The sequence below is a fragment of the Astatotilapia calliptera genome, chromosome 11, assembly GCF_964374335.1.
Source record: "Astatotilapia calliptera chromosome 11, fAstCal68.1, whole genome shotgun sequence".
Lineage (NCBI taxonomy): Eukaryota > Metazoa > Chordata > Actinopteri > Cichliformes > Cichlidae > Astatotilapia > Astatotilapia calliptera.
Window position 1 is genome coordinate 21,749,652 of NC_137432.1, and position 15,932 is coordinate 21,765,583.

The 15,932-nt window shown below is 41.3% G+C and overlaps 1 protein-coding gene across 2 annotated transcripts; it reads left to right on the top strand.

The window, feature by feature from the left end:
- Positions 1 to 1,593: 1,593 nt before the first annotated feature.
- Positions 1,594 to 14,280, top strand: pdp1 (pyruvate dehydrogenase phosphatase catalytic subunit 1). 2 transcript variants are annotated; one of them, XM_026184412.2, is made up of 9 exons: positions 1,594 to 1,732; positions 7,841 to 8,163; positions 8,244 to 8,411; positions 9,054 to 9,265; positions 10,180 to 10,261; positions 10,808 to 10,902; positions 10,996 to 11,164; positions 11,249 to 11,467; positions 12,434 to 14,280. In XM_026184412.2, the coding sequence occupies exons 2-9, from the start codon at positions 7,912 to 7,914 to the stop codon at positions 12,812 to 12,814; spliced, it is 1,578 nt and encodes a 525-aa protein (XP_026040197.1). In that variant the 5' UTR covers positions 1,594 to 1,732; positions 7,841 to 7,911; the 3' UTR covers positions 12,815 to 14,280. The 2 variants fall into 2 exon arrangements, with proteins under 2 accessions (XP_026040197.1, XP_026040198.1); XM_026184413.2 differs by lacking the exon at positions 1,594 to 1,732 and adding an exon at positions 1,744 to 1,830.
- The last annotated feature ends 1,652 nt before the right edge of the window (positions 14,281 to 15,932 follow it).

A 15,932-nucleotide genomic window follows, 5' to 3' on the forward strand; every position in this document is an offset into this window, starting at 1 on the left:
TTTTTTAGGTAAAGAATAGTAGCGTATCCGGTAGCTATATAAACAAAGGATGATGTACATGCTCATATTCTTATGAACCCAATATTATTTATAACACAATATATTTAACATCTCTGGGTATGTTGGTGGATTCTTGTTGACAGTAAGCAGCACTATTACATGTCACCACTGGATTTTAGATGAATCAAACATGCTCATAGATTTAAAAAATCAGTCTCCTTATTTTATTCCATAAGAAATATGTGTTTGGGGGGGGGGGGGTTGTTTTCTTTTGTTTATATATATATATGTAAATCCAAACAGAATTTTAATTGTATAGAGGAAGGTTCCTGACTGAAGCTAGAAAAACGCTGGCCACCATGAAAAAGTTATGATCTTTTATTTTTATTTCTCTCTGTCTTGGTTTTCTTTCTTGACTGTGTGCCTTTTAATGCAGATGCTTTACTGAAATATGTCTGGCTCTGTTACCTCAGGCATAGTGGGGAATGTTCTCATTGCCTTTTGCTGTTGCATATTCCAAATCCGGCACACTACCAGTGCACTGTTCATGCTACCATGGTATGGTATTGCATTAGTACACATGGTGTTACATCTGTGAAGACTCCATCAATGATGAGTGGTGTAACTCCTACAAAGAGGTTTGGTGCATTGAAAAAAAATTTGGGAAATATTTCAGCAAGGTAATGCTTAACTGCACTGCATGATTTACAGTATGGTGGTTCCATAGATTAACTGACTAACCTGGCCTGCCTGGATTCCAGACTTGTGAAGACATTAGAACACCTCCAAGCTGCTGAACTCAAGAAAAAATATTAATAATTTTCTTTCAATAGTACAGAAACTGGGCTCATTAATACACAAAGTGTTCTTAAAAGAAGAAGCATTGCAGTGCGGTGCTAAATAGACCGAATCCTTTTTTTTTTTTTTTTTAAACGTCTTGCTGACATCAAATTTAAATCCATCCATAGCCCAACCAAGGTAGCCCATCTGCTTCAAGTTTCAACATACCATAGATTATCATCTGCATACCTGCATAACGTGTGGTTTTTGAGTTACTGTTGTCTTCCTATCAGCTCAAACCGGACTGCCCAGTCTCCTGTGACATCAACAAGGCATTTTCACCTAGTGAACTGGATGTTTTCTGTTTTTCGGACCACTCGCTGTGAAACCCGGAGAAGTGTGGCACCAACCATTCTACTTTCAAAGTCACTTAAATCACTGTTCATCCCCACTCTGATGCTCCATTTGAACTTCAGCAGTTCGTTTTGATCATGTCTACATGTCTAAATGCATTGAGTTGCTGCCACTTGATTGCCTGAGTGGAAATCTAGAAGGATAAGAGGAACAGATGTACTTAACAAATCTTTTTTTTTTCTGGTTTATTTTAAGACTCTTTTATTCTTCAAATGACAAATTGTAAATTCAGAAACAAAATAAAACATTATAAATGTACAGATTATAAAATTGTTTATTAAATTATAAAATTTACATATACTAAAAACTAAAAAGCGGATCGCTTTTCTTGGGTCACAGCAGTTCTGATCCTATCTAGAAGTGGGGCTTTAAAAAGCACATCCTGACTTTGTGCATGTGGTTATGCTTCCACGTCATCACGTCTGCTAGCCCTTAGCCAATCAGAGTTCACTCCACCGGGTGGCGCTCCCGAATGATACACAGAGGGGTCGGCGTTAAGCCATGAGCTCAAATAACTTCTTTACATCCGCTGGTTGAGGTAAGCCATAACTTTGCACCTCGTTTGAACTTTTCACTCTTGCAGGTTAAGATGCGTTGAAGTCCGGAGGATTTTTCCCGGGTGTAGTCGCGTCTTATGTAAGCAAACCGTATCCAGTTTGGTGGGTGTAACCTGGACACCACTAGCAGCCGTTAGCATGAATTTGGCTACTGTACCCATTTAACTAACCTTGTTTGACAGCTTTCCTGTTCCTATTTTATTGTCATGTTGTGGCTCTGAGACTACGCCTCCATGTTTTTAGTCGGTCTCCTCCAATACTGGCTGGTTGGTTTACAGACCTGCTTTGCAACTAGCAAGGAAAGGCTAGTGATGACAACAAACATGGCAACTTAGTTGCAGAGATCCAAGCTGGGACGGGCCCTCAGTGGTCTGTGTGCCTCACACATAGTTTGGGCTTTCTCCATATGGGGTCAGCCTGCAAGACGCCGTCACTGTAAGGAGTACGTTTTTACCCGAGCATCCATCACCTTTGTTGCTCCATCACTGTCCGCACACTTTAAGAGTTTTTCCACATTTTGATGGTCTGTAGATATAACAGGCGAAACATAGAGCGGAAACGTCTTTTTAGGAGCTGGTAATTTTATTTTTACAGTTCTGACGCTATTTTACTTCCGTAATACAGGTCTTTTTCCCCCTTTCTTTTCTTTTTTAGACTAGTGGAAAGAAAACGCTCAAAGTACACATTTGCTTGTTTATTCTATTAAGGTTTGACTGCTGGAAGTGTATGCACACTGCCTTATTTGCATGTCTGGATATGTAGCTTCTTACCATTTTAAATACATAAAGGTATCTGACTGTTTTCAGAATCAGCTGAGGAAGTTTCATATCTGTTGGTTTCTCTTTTCACCCTGTTCTCGTGACTCGTCTTAAATTATTAAATGAGGGCAGATTTTATGAACAGTTGCAGTGAGGATCCGGTTTACTGGGTCATCCTGACCAGTCATTTAGATTCAAGAACTAAATGTCAGGGGCGAGTTACTGCCAGGGCTATTTTTAACAGTCAGTGTGCAGAGTTGCTGACCTATAGAGAAGAGTGCAGAGTACAACTCATGGCAGATGTCGTCTCCAGTGGCGCTATCTCTAATCCAGGTTTTTCTCAATACTCCAGGACAGAAATGGTTAAACCTCGTCAAACTATATAAATGAAACTAAAACACTTTCTATTATTCCTGAAGGAGGCTCTACACTGCCCCTATCTGAGATTATGGGACATAATCACTGTAACAATATCTTTGAGAGTTGACATTTCTTCTCTAAATATTCAACACAGTGTTCATGCAAATTAAATTTATTAATAAGAGCAATTTTGTTGAGAGTACACGCTCACCGGAGCTACTTTATTAGGTACACATTGCTAGTGCTGGTTTTGACCTCCTTTTTGCCTTCAGAACTGTCTTAACTCTTTGTGGCACAGATTCAACAAGGTGCCTGAAACATTTGTCAGAGATTTTGGTCCATATTGACACAGTGGCATTAGACTATTACTGCAGATTGGTCAGCTGCACATCTATGATCTGAATCTCTGGTTTCACCACATCAAAAATTGCTCAATTTGATTGAGATCTGTTGACTGTGAAGGCTATTTGAGTGCAGTGAACGTGGTGTGTTATCCTGCTGGAGGCAGCCATCAGAAGATGGTACGCTGTGGTCATAAAGGGATGCATATGATCAGCAACAATACTCGAGTAAGTTGAGGCGCTTTATCAATGTTCATGTGGTACTGAAGGGTCCAAAGTGTGCAAAAAAAAAGAAAAAAAAACATCCCCCACACCACAAGGATTAATACAAGGCACCATGAGTCTGTGTGAATTTTTCAGTTTCCTGTTACTAGCTGACAGAAGGGACACTTGGTGTGGTCTTCTGTTGTTGTAGCCCATCTGCTTCAAGGTTTGATATATTTCGTGCATGCAGAGATGCTCTTCTGCATACCTTAGTTATTATTTGAGTTACTGTTGCCTTCCGATAAGCTTAAAGCAGTCTGGTGATTCTCTACTGACCTCTGGCATTGATGCCTTTTCACCCACTTACTTTTTCACCTACTTTTTTCAGACCTTTGGCTGTAAGCCCTAGATATGTCTGTTTGGTAGAATCCCAGTAGATCTGTAGTTTCTGAAATACTCAAAACCATCCCTTTGGCACCATCAACCATGCCACATATAAAGTCACTAAAATCACCGTTTTTCCCCATTCTGATGCTTGTGAGTTGCTGCCATGTGATCGTCTGATTGAATAGTTGTACCTAATAAAGTGACCAGCCTCATAAATGTTTTTACTTCAAATTGAGGCTTTGTGGTCCTGCACTACTGTAACACATTATGCAGCAAGGACCTTCTGTTTGTCTCTCTTTCTCTATTGTTTCAAACTAGGGCTGCCACAAACGATTATTTTGATAGTCGACTAGTCACAGATTATTTTTGCGATTAGTGGACTAATCAGATCATGCATCCATTAGACGTACAGCGTGCAGCTTATTGCACCGCACCAGCATGCATCTGCTCTTATATAACTATCATTAGCTTACAGCTTTAAGTGTTTAAGGTATGTGCTAACTAAAAGTAAAGACAAGATGGTAGTTTATTAAATTGTAATGAAATTTGCAGATTGTTTCGAAGTTGAAGTTTAATAAACTCCTTGCTATCTAAAATATAATGGGACGCCGGAGTACATTCCCGAGCATCTCACACTTCTGATAATCGGTTGTCTTCTTGAGGTTTATTCAGCTGTGTAAAAACTACAACTTTAATCTCAGCCAAACCGATTTACTCAGGAACAAATAAAATACAAAAAAAAGCCAAACAATAACATTTTAAGTTATCTAAGTGACTTATATTACATGTTTAACCTGAGTAGCGAAAGACCATGGTGGGTTTGAAACCGATTTGCCGGGAGTCCGGTGTTCTCACAGGCTCTAGTGAGCCTTGCCCCCGGCTAGCTATTGAGCTAGTGGGTAACAGACGTCTCCGAAAGCGTCGGAGCGCTTTTGAAAATATGTTGGTGTCTTGATAAACTGAGAAGATATTTGAGGTTTACAAAGCTACATTCTCACCTAAAAATATGTTAAAAGTTTATTTTGTGACCCAGAAAGAATAACTAGAAAAATTTGCATTTCCTGCAAAAATGCTGTGTGGATGCCTTAACGCTGAAGATTTCTGCTGAAAAAGTTGAAAAAAAAAATGTTGCCCTAGAGCAGGATTTGAACGTTGCCCTTCTGGTCTCAAGGCGGCTTCTCATCTCACTGAGCCAAACTGATTCTCACAAAGAAGAGGCGGAGAGACTGACAATTGTGCTGAAATGAGCGGAAGCGGCTGAGAATTGTGCTGATAAGAGGTGAAAGGCTGAAAACTTGGCAGAAAAGAGGTGAATTAGCAGAATTTCTGCTGAAAAGAGTATTTTCTGAAAACAGCTGAGATTTGTGCTAATAAGAGGTGAAAAGGCTGAAAGTTTTTCAGAAGAGGTTAATTAAGCAGAATTTGGGCAGAAAAGAGGTGAAAATTCTGCTGAAAAGAGTTCAATTAGCAGAATTTCTGCTGAAAAGAGTTAAAAAAGTTTAACTGTTAACTGAAAGAAATGTTGCCATAAGCGGGATTTGAACCCAGGCCTCCCAGTCTGAGAACGGATGCTCATCTCACTGAGCTAGAACACAGGTCAACCTGGCAAGGAAAATCAGTGAGGCCACTGATAATATGGCAGAAATGGGCAAAAAATATTGCAAAAAAATTCAATATCTCAAAAAGTATAGAAGTTATGAGCACCAAAAGTCATAGAAATTCAATATCTCAAAAAGTATAGAAGTTATGAGCACCAAAAGTCATAGCCCGCATTAGCAGAAATAGCAGAATTTTTTAAAAGTTTGAATGGCGAAAATCGGATAAAAACTGTGGGAGTCGTTAAGTGCCAAAAAGTGTACGGAAGCAACTAGAATATAGTGGAATAAATAGAAACAGGAACTCAATAGTGTGGATGCCCTTTGAGGGCATCCACACAATAAGAGTAATATTAAAACTAACTAGCTGCTGCCATTGTTGGAAACTGAGCTGGGCTGCGCTATGAATTCTGGGCAGCGCTGCCATCTTCTGTTTCAGTCCGTTATTACACTCTTAAATTCAGTTGTAAACGATTTTGATTGTCGACGTAATTGTGACTAGTCGACTAATTGTGGCAGCCCTATTTCAAACAATGAAGGACTTGTTCATCCAGTATGTAGTTGGTCAGCATGCTGTGTGTTTAAGCGCTAAAGAAATGGCGATACAGAGATCACAACTATTTAAAGATCCCCTCCTCAACACAACTATTCCTGAGCACAGAAGTAGGGCTGCTCAATTAATCGAATTTTAATCACGATTACGATATGGGCTTTCAACGATCATTAAAAATGACTGAGCCGATTATTAGCCCCTCCCTCATTTATCCGCGACACCTTAAAGGCCGGTCCGTGAAAATATTGTCGGGCATAAACCGGTCCGTGGCGCAAAAAAGGTTGGAGACCGCTGATTAAGAGGACCCGAGGGAAGCTCGGAAAGCTAAGCAGAAGTTATTTGGAGAGGAGAGTGACTGCCGTTGGTTGAAAAGAGAGGTAAAAAAAAAAAAAAACTTCAGTGGTGTTGCACACTATTTTATATTATTTTTTAAAGTCATTGTTAACCCTTTAAATCCGGTCAGAGCAGCACGCTCCGTTTTGTGTAACTACTTTTAAATCCCTGTAGAATCTGAACCATGTAAGCTAGCGCAATAATTTGTTTTGCATATGAAACCGGAGGAGTTGTACTTACAACTTATGCCATCAGCTTGTCCTCGGTCACGGTTTCCTTCCACATAAAGCTTTGCAAAAATTGCATAAAAAGCGCTTGAAGGAACAAAAACATAATATTCCAGAAACACGCTTTGCCGATCCGATCAGCTGTTCGTAACACTTCCCACAGTGAAACAGATGTCAGCGCGAACTGTCGCATGTCCGCCATTTCCTGGCCGAAACCGGAAGTGACGTCATTTTCGCGGAAATGTAGTTTTTTACTTGTAGACCTTAAAAACCTCTACTGGTCATGTTTGACTTTTCTGAATAGTTTCTGGGATGCTTTGAACTCGAATTGCACTGCTGGAAATAGTTTATTTTGATGCACCTGCTGTTTTCTTTGCAAATTTGCATCATAGGATTGTTTTTTTTGTTTTACCTGCAGTGTATATAAAAATTGGTATATCTCCAAAATAAAACTATGAAGACACTCAAAATAAATTTCCTGTTGTTGTAAACTATTTTTTGCAACTTTTTTGTATTTAAAGTTTTGAAGGATAAGCCTCTTAAATTTCTCCAAGTAGAAATATATGTAAAAAAACAAAACAAAAACGATTTTCAATTTTTTTGTAGTTTATTGCACTTTTTTGCAATTAATGTAGTTACTATGGACTTAATGCATACATATTATTAAAATATGGGCTATAACAGTTATTTAGCAACTTGAAATGCTCCCACAAATGGCACTACAACATGTAAAAAAATAATATAAGCTCTGGCGGACTTGGTTCTATAGTAGGTCTTAAAGGGTTAAATAAATATCGTCAAATAATCGCGATCTCAATTTCAGTGAAAATAATCGTGATTATCATTTTTGCCATAATCGAGCAGCCCTACACAGAAGTATTGAAATTCATGTATTTTTTTTTACTGCATCATCTTTACATGGATCCCTTACTTTGACCTATTCTGTTTCACAGTAATGTTGGGCTCCATAAAGTTTCCAGTACAGCAAGCAGTCAATCAACAGCCCAACATTTAACCAGCGAACTGATTTAATCTGAATTGCCCACAGGCAAAATATGTGAATGGTCACTGCAGGAGTCAGGTTTAAAGGATTTGTCTGAACATTAACTTTCAAGTATCATGTCGGCAGTTACTATGGAAAAACTGTTTTTACGTTATTCTGTCATAAAGCTTACGACCAGCTGCAAAATCTCGTCACATCATCCCAGTTTGTTTGCACAGTGTTTGCTTAATGGTCTATGCCAGGGACACTCTGCCCCTCTGCTGATGAATGCAGCTTAAAGAAAAGGACCTCCATCTGCTGCTCTCTGACCGCTGTACCTCTTCAATAGGTGTGGTTACATCAGCACTGCAGAGTGTGTGTGTGCGTGCGCGCCTGCCTGCCTGCAGGGTACCGTCAGCCATGCCTGTGACATCTCAGCTGCTCAGGGCTTTGCCTCGCTCCAAGGTCTTGGCCTCCAGTCTGTTACCATGCCAACAACACCAGTCCCAGTTTGGGCCTGTAGCTCACCTACCTGCCTCAAGAAAGTCGGCTCACATGTGGCAACGACGCCAGCCATCAAGAAGTTACCAGACATCCTCAGTTCTCCACAGCTACATCCTCACCCCTCCGCAGGTCAACTCCATTCTCAAAGCCAACGAGTACAGCTTTAAGGTTTGTTGGGTTGTAGATAAAATGCATTTTGCCATCCGTAGTAGCATTGCTGTAGTTTACTATTCATGCTGTAATCCCAGGTGCCAGAGTTTGATGGGAAAAATGTGTCTTCGGTGATGGGTTTCGAAAGTAATCAGCTGCCAGCCAACGCTCCCATCGAAGATCGCCGCAGCGCAGCCACGTGCCTGCAGACGCGAGGGATGCTGCTCGGCGTGTTTGACGGCCACGCTGGCTGCGCCTGTGCACAGGTAAACTGGGACACTTAGCCTGCGTGTCATTTTAACTGGTTATCTTACTTTTCTCCAGCAGCGTAGCTTGGACTCAAACTCAAACCTTACTACTTTTTCTTTCTTGTTTTTCTTGGCAGACCCTCATTTTCTTCATCAAACTTTATCCAGAAAGTTGATTATTTAGCTCGTATTGAATTGAATATTGAAAGAAATTGCTCAGACATGTCAGATTGAGTAAAAAACCTCATAATTGTCGATAATTTGTGGTCTATTTTTCCTCAGTGACATTTATTGTCACTAGCTCTGACACAGTTATCCTGCATAGCATTTTAACTGATTAGCTTTCTTTGCTCTAAAGGCGTAGCTTGCAAATCCAAACGATTGTGATTGAATTTTTTTTGGTGCAATCTGCAAACTATCCATCCATCCATTCGCTTCTGCTTCTCCTTTTCAGGGTCGCGGGGGGCGCTGGAGCCTATCCCAGCTTGAATTTTTTTTGGTGCAATCTGCAAACTAACAATGTGTAAATATTTCATTTTGTGCAAATATTTGAAAGGCTGCACAGCTGTTGGGGCACGATGCACCTTTCTGTGTTATGTTTGCCACTGTGTGTCTTTATGCAATTGTACTGTTTCCTGTGCAACAAACTCTTCTCTGCAGGCGCTGAGTGAGCGGTTGTTTTACTACATAGCAGTGTCACTGCTGCCCCACAACACTCTGTGTGAGCTTGAGGCAGCGGTGGAGGCCGGCAGGGCTCTTAGTCCCATCTTGCAGTGGCACAAACACCCCAACGACTACTTCAGTAGGGAGGCTCAGAGGCTCTACTTCAACAGCCTTCGAACCTACTGGCAGGAATTAATCGATCTAACCAGGTGAGGAATGTGAAAGTCAGCAGAGTACACACTTCTACGTCTAAAGGCCACTGTGTTAAAAAACAAAGAAACAAACAAAGAACCCCCCCACCCCGGGCGTTTTGTATTAAAATGAGAGCAATTCGTTTCTCAAACTTTCTCAAGCAGCCTCTGCTGGACTCAGCTCAGCGTTTGCCTCACAAATGTGTGTTCATTGCCTGGGTTTTCACTGGGTACGTCTAATCAGATCATCACACAGCAGCAGCTAAGTGCATTTAGGCTTGTAGACATGGTCAAGACGACCGCCCAGTGGTGTCAGCTAGTAACAGAAAACTGAGGATGCAGTTTGCATGGGTTCACCAAAACTGGACAAAAGAAGCTTTCCTTGTCTGATGAGTCTCAAATTCTGCTGTGACATTTTGGATGACAGGGTCTGAATTTGGTGTAAACAACATGAAAGCACAGATCCATCCTGCTGTGCATCAGTGGTTCAGGCTGCTGGTGGTGTAATAGTATAGGGGAAATGTTCTTGGCACAGTTTGGGCCCCCTTAGCATAAACATCATTTTGCAGCCTACCCGAGGAGTCGTAGTGGCCTGCATCTTCTGTTGTCTTCAAGGTGTACCTAATAAAATGTCCAGTTAATGTATGATGTTTACAAATGCATTCTTTGTCTTTTGGCCTTTCCAGTATGTCAAAAGCATTAGTAGACCGTCATCTGTTCTGATTCACAGAAGTGTAATTTTTCTCCCCAGTGTTTGGCCTTGGCAAACATTTCCTTCTTTCTCATTTTATTTTCATCTTTACCTGGTAGCAGCACACCCACACCAACATAGGCCGGTGTGTTGTTTTCCAGTAGTGCTGTTTTTGGTCTCTGTTCTCGACCTGTGCCTCCTGCTTTTATCCGATTCACTCAAGTGTTCTCCCTGTTTTCAGCCCAGGTGACGTTCCAGACACCCGCGAGGCGTTGCTGAATGCCTTCAAGAGGCTCGACAATGATATTTCACTGGAAGCTCAGGTATGAACTGTAAAAAATCCAAGGTGTGCCTTGTGAACATGCTAATACAGTTTGGTGTGACTAGTTTATGTTCCAAGTTTTACTTTAAGGAGGCAAACTTAGGAGCTCTGAATTAACTCCCAAGTGAGACCCTGAGTGTCATCGACTCATTTTATCATTAGAGTAATTTCTGGCCTTTTATCATCTCCCTGATTTACTTTCCATGTCTGACATTATTTCAGCTTCATTATGAAACTTGCAGTGGTTATTATTGCAGTTGTAGCCCAGGGCAGTCCTCCTCATAGTGTGCCCGCATGCAGTGTAAGCTGATATTGGCTGAGCACAAATTCAGAATATCACGGACATGTTAGCCTGATTTAAATTGTGCCAAGACTTGAGTTCAGTTTGACACATTAAGCCACATATTGAATAACATTTCTCCACAGCAGCAATGCCAAAAAATGTGAGCATCCAAATTTAAACTTTTATGGCTCAAAGGGGAGCTTGTGTGTCAGTGCCTGCCTGTCTAGTAAGCACAGTCCTTTCCTGCTTTATTTTGCTCTGCAGGTTGGAGACCCAAATGCTTTTTTGCACTACTGGGTTCTGAGAGTGGCCTTTTCTGGAGCAACAGCCTGTGTGGCTCACATTGATGGACCAGACCTGTATGAACAATAAATACATGGTTTAATGCATTATAGCAACATTAAAGGGATGAAATAGATTTTTTTTGTAACGTTGTCTCTTTGTTTCTGAAGCTTTATAGCCAATGCAGGAGATGCTCGGGCAGTTTTGGGTGTCCAAGAAGAGGATGGTTCATTCAGCGCTCACACATTCTCCAATGACCATAACGCCCAGAATGAGAGCGAGGTGGCTCGGATACGGAGCGAACACCCTCCATCAGAGAGAAAAACGGTCATCCGTCAGGTACTGCACTCGTTAATCTGCTCACTGTGATTGTGTTTACAACCTTTATTAAAACCTCGCCACCATATTTTTCTTCTTTGTCAGGAGCGGCTGCTCGGCTTGCTCATGCCTTTCCGTGCGTTCGGGGATGTGAAGTTCAAGTGGAGCATTGAGCTGCAGAAGCGCGTCTTGGAGTCCGGACCTGATCAGCTTCACGAAAATGAGCATACCAAGTTTATCCCCCCGAACTATCACACCCCTCCTTACTTGACCGCTGAGCCCGAGATCACGTATCACAAGCTGAGGCCACAGGATCGCTTCCTGGTAAGATGCAGCGGCGGTGCTGTCACCCATCCATCCATTCTCTTTTGCTTATCCAGTTCAGGAGCTGGAGCCTATGCCAGCTGTCACAGATGCAGGGTAAACCCTGGACAGGATCCCAGCCTGTCAGTTAACCTAACCCCCGCTGCTGTGTCATACAAAATACATACAATGTGTTTTACATCAGGACATTTATTTCCTGGCAGTCTTATCGTTTTTCCACATCTGTCCCAAAAATATACTGCCCTTCAACATTTTGAAAACTTGTATGTCTACAGTCACGATGATCAATGCAACATCATCCCCATTCTTAATAAAGCTCTCATTCTTCACTGGTTAAAGGGCCCAGCATTAGTTGATTTAAAGCCCCGCATAAATCCGAGACGTAGGAACTGATCCAAAGAGTTGACACCTGGACATTTATTCTATTTATAAAATTAAACACATTATGGATCTGGGGTCTATATTTTATGTCAATAGGCTGAATAATGTCAGATTTTATGAGTCACATCTAATTAACTCTGAGAACTGAATAATGTGCTCTGAATCCTGATGTTTGTACCATTGTTCTCCTCAAAGTAGGCATCCATCCTCCAGATGTACCTTTTTTTCATTGCATGTAAAAGTGGGCTGTGCTATTTATTTAATTAAAAAGAAAGCTCTTCTTTTGAGGAAATATCTAGCTAATGCATGCTGTGTGACCTTTTCAAACAAAGGCTGTATTTATGAAGAAATAATTAGGTTTAGATGACTTATTCTCAGTGCCAGTATTTTCCCAAGCGAATGAATAATGTTAGCTACAGCTCCCATGCCGGCTTCAGTTACTACACTTCAATGTTTTCTGACTTACAGTTGTGGTTTTAAGTGTAAATACATTCATCATGGGCATGAATCTCATTGTGATTTTGGTCTTTTAATGATTTCTTTCGGTAGATTATATATACAATTATATGACTCTTCTCTCGGCAGGTGATTGGCTCTGATGGCCTTTGGGAGACCCTCCACAGGCAGGAAGTGATTCGTATCGTCGGGGAGTATTTGACTGGGGTCCACCAGCATCAGCCGCTCAAAGTCGGAGGATACAGGGTGACCTTGGGACAAATGCAGGGGCTGCTCGAGGAGCGAAAGGCTCGTGCGTCCTCAGCATTTGAAGATCAGAACGCCGCCACCCACCTGATGCGCCACGCGGTGGGAAACAACGAGTTTGGCACAGTGGACCACGAGAGGCTGTCAAAGATGCTGTCACTGCCCGAGGAGCTGGCTCGCATGTACCGCGATGACATCACCATCATCATCACGCAGTTTAACCCTCATGTGATTGGAGCACAGAGACAGGAAGGCCAGTCATGAGCTGCTCATTAGCCATGTAACACTGATCACACACACACAGCAGATCTGTATCTAAGCACACCGAGGACAAACCGGCCATATTCAGTATCTGTCCACCGGTAAATATCATTGTTTTAACACTATATAAAGAGTGTTATTTGTCTGTATGCAGTGCTGCGGTTTCTTATTAAGATGTCAGCTAAAAACTGGATGACGTTTCTTATAACGTGTTATTTATGCTGCCGCTCGTTGCCATTTTCGTGTACACTTCTCTTTGTAATAAGACACTGTTACAAACTGAAAATCTAGAAACTTCCAAAAAGGGTAAAGGACGTGGGAGTGGCTTAAAAAGCAATGAGGCTTTTAGCAACAGGGCTGACTCCACCTGTTGTTCTATTATGGATTTTAAATAGGCTGTGCCCCGACTGTAGCGTGCTCTCGTTTTCGGCTACAAGCAGGATGCAGTCATTTCTCTTTGTAGTTTGTTTCTGAGGGACTGTTGTTACGACCTGGGCTGATTCATTGACTTGTTTTTACCCTGTGACATTGTATGAGATGTTCTTGGTGAATCTAAACACAGATGCTTTGTTCTGTGTTTACAGTGAGATCTACTCCACTGATTTCAGAGTGTTAAGGTGTTCACATTGATGTCCACGTCCAATGTGGAGGTAAATACTCTAGAATGTAGGCTACAAGCCAACTCTTAAACCTCATACGGCTCAAAATAAAGTTGAGGGCTCACAGTTTAAGTTAGAGGGAAGTCATTCTGTTACACAGAGAAACTAGGGAGGAAGGAGTTGTAGTTTGAGTGCTCGCTGCTCGCATTAAAGGCTTAACTTGGGAAGAAGAGATGTTTTTTCATCCTTAAGGTCACAAACTGGAAAGGTCAGGAACTGGTGACATAAGTGATCGTTTTCACTTTGAATCCAGTGTACTTTCACACAGAGCAATGACAAAAGCACCTCACTGAAGATCTGAGCTGTATGAGTACACTGATATTTACCTGTCTACTAACAAATGGAGTTATTCTCCATATGTAATGCTGCTTTGTATCCCTGATAATAGAGGATCAAAGTCAGACTTCCTGTTAATGTGCACCTTAATGCACACACTGACCTTGTTTGTTTGTTTGTTTTTTTTGTTTGTTTTTTACCTTGAGTTTCTTTTCCAAATATTGAAGGGTTAAAAACCATATACATATGACAGGTCATTTATAGTGTAACAGGTTGTTGCAGATTGGAAGTTTATCATTCATGTGATTAATAAGAATCAAAGCAGCAAACCAACCCCTCCTGTTACTTAGAAATCAGGGTTGTGGTTGTTGAATGAGCAGAATGTACATTTGAAAGAAGCTGTTTGAATAGTAAATATTATTTATTCAGCTTTTGGAGTATGTGACACATCATTTCTGTTGTAAGTATAAATTTTAACTTATGTGGGTTGAGTTTTGTATATGGAATGCTTTAATAAAACGCCAAATACAGAAATCCTGGTACTGTTCGGTTTGTTTTGGGTTATACAAAGAAGGCCACCAGAATAGTGCTTCAGCCAGGAAGGTTCTGACCTTCAAACACCTGGAAGGTCAGTGTGCCTCAGGTGTGTCGTCACTATACACACAGGTAGGTTAAATGTTACATGTGGCGCAGTGCTCATGGGACAGTTGGAGCTTTACTGTGTTTGCTGCCACTAGGTGGTGCTGTTGCGCCAAACAGGCCAAGTGTCAAAAAGAGGCCAGAGGAGGTTTAACTACAACACAAACCTGTCGCTATGCTGTCGTCGGAGATTTGTGCTACAGCTGTGTCCTATAAGTTAACAGATGCACTTGGGCCAGCTTCAGTAGAGACACCAGTTCAACTGCTCGTTAATGCAAATATTGATGAATCAGCAACTTCATTGCATTTAGGCATGTAGACACATCAGGGTGCTCTGCTGTAGTTGAAACGGAGCAACTGAATGATTTTAACTCTTTATGAACCCAGCAAAGTTGTTGGTTCCTGATGGGCTGGTTTGAGTATTTAAGTTCAGTATTTCTGAGTGCCATGAATAATTAAAGCTGCTCCGAAGCAAAAGAAGCTTCAATCTGGTATTACCAAGCTGGACCTAATGAAGTGACCGGTGAGCAATGCAGCATTCAGATGCAAAAGTCAAAAATATCTTCTTCTTTTTTTGTAGCTTGTGATTAAAATAAATCAAAATTGTAATCTTTCTTCTGATTTTTTTTTCCCCCCACTCCTTTCACATGGAGAAGATCAACATATTAAAAGAGGATTGTAGTAATGATTTTATAAAATCTTTATTTGTATAAATCTGCATTTTACTTGCTTTTAGTTAATCCTTTAAAAGATCCTTGAACACACAAGCACAAGCTAACACAGCAGCCTTGTAAAGTTGTTACTACACTGGATGCACCATAAAACGATTTCAGCGTTTTTAAGACTTGGAATGATAATGACCCCGCCTCCAGGGTACAACAGGCTGTGTGACTGGGTCGTGAACATTGCAGCATGGCTTGTGTCATCAAACCCTGATGTACAATTGTCCAGGAGCAGCTGTTGCTCTCACCCCCAGGTTCTGCCAGAGAGGTTTCTTCCTGTTAAAAGGGAGTTTTTCCTTCCCACTGTCACCAAGTGCTTACTCACATGGAGTCATCTGATTGTGTGTGTCTGATCTGTCTTTACCTTTCAATATAAAGGACTTTGAGGAGACTTGTTCTGAACTGGTGTTTCAACTGAATTGCTATGTCACAAAGAGTCAGTGAGAGATGAATGCCTTACTGTATAAGCATTTTATTTCATTGTTGCGCTCACACTCAGTGGGTGTCTGGAAGAACTCGTGTGCATAGGTGACATTAGCCACTTTACTGGAAATAAACACCTCTGCGTATTTTGGTCAGTCACACACGTTGCTTCCGCTGCTCCAAGGACGTTATTTCCAGATTAGTGTGTAAATGATGAGTGAGTGCCTTTGTTTTACGGAAATTATAATGCAAATCACCCTTCATAATAAAACTGACTCACCAGAGTGCAGTATTACAACAGAGGCAAGCAATTAAATCAATCCTATCCAGCGCTAAGAGTGGCAACAGCTTCACCTATAATCTTTATGCATTTGTTGTCATGGAGCTAGATTAGCAATGAAT